This window comes from Merops nubicus, unplaced genomic scaffold, assembly GCF_000691845.1.
Source record: "Merops nubicus isolate BGI_N331 unplaced genomic scaffold, ASM69184v1 scaffold27396, whole genome shotgun sequence".
Lineage (NCBI taxonomy): Eukaryota > Metazoa > Chordata > Aves > Coraciiformes > Meropidae > Merops > Merops nubicus.
In genome coordinates, this window is record NW_008613374.1 from 5660 (window position 1) to 12317 (window position 6658).

Below are 6658 nucleotides of genomic sequence, written 5' to 3' on the forward strand. Positions count from 1 at the left end.
CTCCTGCTGGGTGGGAAGGTGTTAACATCTCCCCTGACCTTGAACCTCTTTCCTTATCTGTTATAGCCTGGGGTGTGAGGTCTGTCCTGGGCAGCTGCTACCCATGATTTTCTTAACAGCCCATGAGCACTGACATAGAGAGTATAGAATACACAGTTTTGGTTCTACCCACATAAGGATAAACTGGTCCCAGCCCCTGTAACCATGACAGGCAGTGTTGGGGTGTTGCTGGGACTTGCAGCACAGCAGTGTGGCTCCTCAAGAGCAGAGGGCTGGGTGGAGAATCGGGTTGTTTAGTCGAGGGGAGCATCTTGGCCAAGCCAAGCTCAGCAGCGCTCCAGCCCCACGGACTCTTGCACCTTAGCACTGCAGAAAGGACTCACCTGCACCTTCTCTCCAGATCATGTTTCAGTCGTATGGGGACAAGCAAGGGCCACAGCACGGGATGCTCATCAACACCCCCTATGTCACCAAGGACCTGCTCCAGGCCAAGCGGTTCCAGGCGCAGTCCTCGGGCACCACCTACGTGTACGACTTCCCCGAGATGATCAGGCAGGTCAGTCTGGCCCAGCAGAGACAGGCTCCAAAGGACTCCAGCTGCTTCTCTTCTTCACCCTGCCCAGATATTCCCATCTGGGGAAGAGAGTCTTCTCCCCTGAGCTGGCAAATTGGAAAAAGCTGGTCCAGAGGAGGTCACCAAAATGGTCCAAGGGGGGAACTCCTCTGCTGGGAGGCCAGGCTGAGAGAGTTGGGTTTGTTCAGCCTGGAGAAGGCTCCAGAGAGACCTTCTTGCAGCCGTGGGAACAGTCTTTTGAGCAGGGCCTGTTGGGACAGGACAAGGGGGGATGGTTTGAAACTAAAAGAGGGAGATTTAGACTAGATGTAAGGAAGAGATGTTTGACACGGAGGGTGGTGAGCCCCTGGCCCAGGCTGCCCAGAGAGGTGGTCACTGCCCCATCCCTGGCACCATCCCAGGTGAGGTTGGCTGGGGCTCTGAGCACCATGCTCTAGCTGCAGATGTCGCTGTCGCTGCAGGGGGTTGGACTGGATGAGCTTGAAAGGTCTCTTCCAAACCCAAAATATTCTATGATTCTATGAAAAAGAAAATAGCCCAAGCCCAAACATACTGGGTTACATGAAGCATTTCTAAACTGTTTCTTACATCTTGCAAATTGCTGTGCTTGAACTTATGGAGGATGTGAACCAGAAAGCCCAGGGCAAGGGGCTCTGCAGCAGGGCTGGGGGGGGCTCTCTCACAAAATTCATCTCACCCCAAGTCTCAGCCTGCTGCTGGAGTGAGTCTGTGCTTGGTGACAGCCCCAGAGCTGCCTCAGCCCCCTGCCCTCAGCTGCTCCTGTGTGTGGTGTCTCTGCAGGCTCTCTTCAAGCTGTGGGGCTCCTCAGAGCTGTACCCCAAGGACATCCTGACGTACACTGAGCTGGTGCTGGACTCCCAGGGGCACCTGGTGCAGATGAACAGGGTCCCTGGAGGGAATGAGGTAGGGAGAATGATTTGGGAACAGAGGGAGAGAGCTGGGCAGGGGGATGCTGTGCTGGGGGAGGTGGGGATGGCTGCTGCCTTCCCCTGCCTGGCTGTGTTTGAAGCCTGGGAGATGCTCCTCAAGCAAACACTGTCTGTCAGTGACTACCACCTCCAGCTCCAACCTCATCTCTCTGGAGGACCCTGCCCTGTCACCTTGTGCTGTTTTGGGGCAGGTGGGGATGGTCGCGTTCAAAATGAAGCTGAAGACCCCCGAGTACCCTGCTGGGAGGGACATCGTGCTGATCTGCAATGACATCACACACAAGATTGGCTCCTTTGGGCCAGAGGAGGACCTGGTGTTCCTGAGGGCATCAGAGCTGGCACGGGCTGAGGGCATCCCCCGTGTCTACATCGCTGCCAACAGCGGCGCCCGCATCGGCTTCGCCGACGAGATAAAGCACATGTTCCAGGTGGCCTGGGTGGACCCCCAGGACCCCTACAAGGTGGGTGGGCTCCTTGATGTCGTGGAAAACAGAGGATTGGCGTTGGGGAGGGAGGACCAGAGCTGAACGGGAGCATCAAACCACCTGGGAGAGCCCAGAGCTGCACCCAGCGCCACGGGGAGGGTTCCCTCGGGGTTCTTGGTGGGGTGGAGATAAAGGTGCCAGTGCTGGCATGGCTGGTGTGCCCAGCCCCAGTCCCTGGGCTGCTGTTGATGCATGGGGGTGGGTTTGGAGAGGGGCCACATCCCACGTGAGCCTGTGTTGGGGTGAGGTCCGTGGCTCATCCTCCTCCTTTATCTGCAGGGATTCAAGTACCTGTACCTGACCCCCCAGGACTACACGAGGATCAGCGCCATGAACTCGGTGCACTGTGAGCACGTGGAGGAAGGGGGCGAGTCCAGGTGAGCCCTGGCATCCCATGGGGTGCACAGAGCCACCCCAAACCCTGCCCTGCATCCTGCTGCCACGGCCTGGCTCAGCATCCTGCCAGGCACATCACACAGGTGAGCCCTTCCCCCTGCCCTGCCCACACCACTGTGGCTCTGCTTCCCCCCCAGGTACGTCCTGCTGGACATCATTGGGAAGGACAATGGATTTGGGGTGGAAAACCTGCGAGCTGCTGGGACCATTGCTGGGGAGTCCTCTCGTGCCTACGATGAAATCGTGACCATCAGCATGGTACGGCCTGGGCCCCTGCCCCTCTTTCAGGCCACCCTGGGGGAATGACAAGAGGCAACAAGCGACCTGGTGCAGCCTGACTGTGCATGACTCTCCCAGTGCTCACGGGCTCTGCTGCAGCCCTTTCCCCCTGGTAACCTCCCCATGTGTCCTTGTGCCCCTGCCCAGGTGACCTGCCGTGCCATCGGGATCGGCGCCTACCTGGTGCGGCTGGGCCAGCGTGTCATCCAGGTGGAGAACTCCCACATCATCCTCACTGGTGTCACAGCTCTCAACAAGGTACCCCCCTCCCCACGCCGCCCCTGGGGCTCCCTCCGTGTCCTGCAGGAAGAGGTGTCTCCCTGGGAATGGAGGGAATGGGCCAGCTGGGGTTGCTGCAGGGACTGGTTTGTGGTGCATCACCCCTGGGATGGGGTGGCAGAGCTGCCACCGGGACTGTTTGGTTCCAGTCCCAGGGGTAGGACCCATCTCTGGGCAGAATTTCACTGGTTTGAGGTGATTTGGAACATGCTTAGCTAAACCCATCAATTTATGGGTCCTTTAGGTGTGTAAAGCAGGGTCCTTGTGCTTTAACATCAGCCTGGTGGCCAAATTCAACCTCAAACCAGAAGGAACATGCCTGGACAGAGGTTTAACTGAACAAGGGAGCACAGAGGAGCAGCTCCTGTCAGCAGGGAGCAAATTGCACTGGAAGTGCACGAGGATTTGGGCAGAAACCAAAACTCTGTTCATGATTCTGGGCAGGTGTTGGGCCGGGAAGTTTACACATCCAACAACCAGCTGGGAGGGGTGCAGGTCATGCACAACAACGGCGTCTCCCACGTCACCGTCACCGATGACTTCGAGGGGGTCTGCACCATCCTGCAGTGGCTCTCCTACGTACCCAAGGTAAGGGGGTGCTGCAGGATGGTGGGGTGGGGGGCGTTGCCCCCTCTGTGCCTGGCTGCTGACCTGCCCCCCTCGGGGCTGTTCCCTGGCAGGATAACCAGAGCCCGGTGCCCATCGTGGCCACCAGTGATCCCGTCGAGAGAGAAATCGACTTTGTCCCTTCCAAAGCCCCCTATGACCCCAGGTGGATGCTGGCAGGGAGACCCCATCCAAGTAAGTGAGGGCGACCTGAGACCTCTGCAGCAATGCTCCCAGACGTTCCTGTGGCTGCACACCCCCCTTTGGGTGCAGGAGGTGCCGTTTGCTGGGGGTTGGTGGACAGAGAGCCCCTCAGTGCTCCCCATCTGCTTTTTCCTGTGCTCTACAGCTCTCAAGGGGACTTGGCAGAGTGGCTTCTTCGACCAGGGCAGCTTCCTGGAGATCATGAAGCCCTGGGCTCAGACAGTTGTGGTTGGCCGAGCCAGGTACTCGCAGGGCACGGGCAGGAGCCCCGGGGCAGAGGCTGTGCCTGCTCAGGCACCCTCAGGCCCCAGCTCTGGCACTGTTCTTGGGGTGGCGGTGGGCAGAACCCCCCTGGAGGGGCTGGGGAGCAGCGTGGAGGGGAACCGGCCTCTGCTGAGGCCACCCTGTGTCACCGCAGGCTGGGAGGTCTGCCGGTGGGTGTCATTGCTGTGGAGACCCGCACGGTGGAGGTGACGATCCCTGCGGACCCTGCCAACCCGGAATCGGAGGCGAAGGTGGGCGGGGACACCTCCGTGTGGCCGGGCAGCAGCGGGAGGAGGCTGGGGCGGGGGCGGGGGAGCAGGACAAAGCTTGGTGGAATCCCTCAGTGTGTCCGGAGCTTCCTTAAAGACTGGTGAAATCAAGGGTGCGTGGTCAGTGTTTCCTCCACGTGCCAGCGCGGTGTGCCAGGACGTGCCAGTGCGGTGTGCCAGGATGTGCCAGCACAGGCTCAGTGCTGCCCCTTGCCATCCCTTGCAGATAATCCAGCAGGCTGGGCAGGTTTGGTTTCCAGACTCAGCCTTTAAAACAGCCCAGGCAATCCGGGACTTCAACCGGGAGCACCTCCCCCTGATGATCTTCGCCAACTGGCGTGGCTTCTCCAGTGGCATGAAAGGTACCTGAGCTCGGGGTGCCCAGACCCCTCTGCCATGGCATACTGCCAGCACTCCTGCCACCCCACAAGGTCCTGGGGTGACCCAGCCTACCAGGGTCCTCCCACACCGCTTTGGGAGGTGGTGGGACACCACCAGGACCCAGGGCTCAGTGGCTTCCTGCTGGGCTGGTTTTGAGGTGCTAGTTTGGTGTCTCCAATGGAAAAAGGTGGCTTTGGGCTGCAAGGAGGAGGGGGTAAGGGGCAATAGCCTGGCCCGTGGCAGTCAGAGCACCCAGCCACCCTTTTGGCTTTCAGATATGTACGACCAGATGCTGAAGTTTGGAGCCTTCATCGTGGACAGCCTGCGGGATTTCAGGCAGCCTGTCCTGGTCTACATCCCACCACAGGCGGAGCTGCGGGGGGGCTCCTGGGTGGTCATCGACCCCACCATCAACCCCCTCTACGTGGAGCTCTACGCAGACAAGGAGAGCAGGTCAGCTTCCAAAACACGTGTGCCTCCTCCACAGCCTGCCTGTGGAGAAACAGGAGCTGGTTCTGGCTCTGCAGGGTCGGGGTGCTGCTGGCAGAGACCTCCGGCCACTTGAGCTGGGGACTTTCTACCCTTTAGTTAAGCAAGCTAAAAGTTCTAGGGGTCTCAGAGAGCAGCATGGCAGGTATCCTCCTGGGGATATCCTCCTGCACCCAGAGAAGGCTGTGAGCAAGTAACTTGTGGTTTTGGGGGTCTGGAGACCTTTTCTCTAACCTGATTTAAAGCACCTTGGTCCAAACTGTAAGGAGTGGGAGGACAGAGAAGAATCCCAGACTGGAAACAAAACCCTTTTGTGTTTTCTCTCTCCCTAACTCTTAGGAGAGAGAGCTGCTAGGACCTCTAGTCCAGGATTTCTTCTCCTGTGTAGACCAGTCCCTACTTTACCAAACTTTCCTTCCAGGGGAGGCATTTTGGAGCCTGGAGGAACAGTGGCAATCAAGTTCAGAAAGAAAGATTTGGTGAAGACCATGAGAAGGATTGACACAGTCTATGCCAGGCTCGTTGAGCAGCTGGGTAAGGGAAGGGCATTTTAGCTTGTGGGCATGGGTAAGTTGAGCCACAAGGCTCAAGCACCATGGTGGCAACCATCAGGAAATCCTTCAGTGTTCCTCTGTGGAAGTTCTTTATGGCTTTTCTGATGGTGGGTCCTGCCAAGGGGATGTGGTGGTACTTTGAAACACCTGTATCTCCTGGGGGCTCCCTAAATGGTGCTGGACTCTCCTCCCATGCTTTGAGATGAAGAGTGGCAGTGGCCATGCTGAATCAGTAGCTGGTGAGGTGACGTGGTCATGGCAGAGCCACACAGAGGTTGTCTCCTGGGTCTCCTTTCACCCTGTGGGCAGCTCCTGCCTGCAGCAGAGGGTGGGGCTGTGTTGGGAGGTCCTTGTCTCCAATGATTCTGGGTGTTGTTTCCTGGTAGGGGTGGCTGATGTAGGAGCCCAGAGCAGAGCCCAGACACTGCAGTGGCCTGTGGTCCCTGTCAGGGGCCCTGGGTGGGCTGCTCAGCAGGATGTGTCCCACAGGGACCCCCGAGCTGTCCGAGGAGCGGCGCAGGGAGCTGGAGAAGCAGCTCAAGGCCCGGGAGGACCTTCTCCTGCCCATATACCACCAGGTGGCCGTGCACTTTGCTGACCTGCACGACACCCCAGGCCGCATGCAGGAGAAAGGTGTCATCATGGTGAGCCAGGGCCTGCCTGGGAGGGGGCTCAGTGCAGGGGGGGGGTTGTGATGTGGGCATCAAGATGGGGGCCAGGTCCCCTCCTGGAGGTCTGGGCCGTAGCTCGGTGTTCCTGCCCCGGGGTGCTGCTCTTTGTTGCAGCCCAGCAGAGCTGCCTTCAAACCCAGGGGTGTGAGCTGCACATCAGCTCCTCTTCTTTCTGCAAGGGTGGAGCTGAGCTGTGTCCCCACTTCTGCAGGACATCCTGGAGTGGAAGAACGCCCGCTCCTTCCTCTACTGGCGGC

The 6658-nt window shown here is 59.0% G+C and overlaps 1 protein-coding gene across 1 annotated transcript in view; it reads left to right on the forward strand.

Moving 5' to 3' along the window:
- The window catches only part of LOC103774483 (acetyl-CoA carboxylase 2-like), a gene marked incomplete at its 5' end in the record, with an annotated part of 13513 nt that overhangs the window by 5655 nt on the left and 1200 nt on the right, over positions 1-6658 (forward strand). Inside the window, 15 exon segments of the mRNA XM_008941893.1 lie at positions 401-556; positions 1376-1498; positions 1716-1985; positions 2289-2386; positions 2543-2663; positions 2832-2942; positions 3408-3551; positions 3644-3764; positions 3919-4015; positions 4192-4288; positions 4533-4668; positions 4963-5140; positions 5598-5710; positions 6220-6374; positions 6613-6656. Of these exon segments, the coding sequence (XP_008940141.1) occupies positions 401-556; positions 1376-1498; positions 1716-1985; positions 2289-2386; positions 2543-2663; positions 2832-2942; positions 3408-3551; positions 3644-3764; positions 3919-4015; positions 4192-4288; positions 4533-4668; positions 4963-5140; positions 5598-5710; positions 6220-6374; positions 6613-6656 (1964 nt within the window).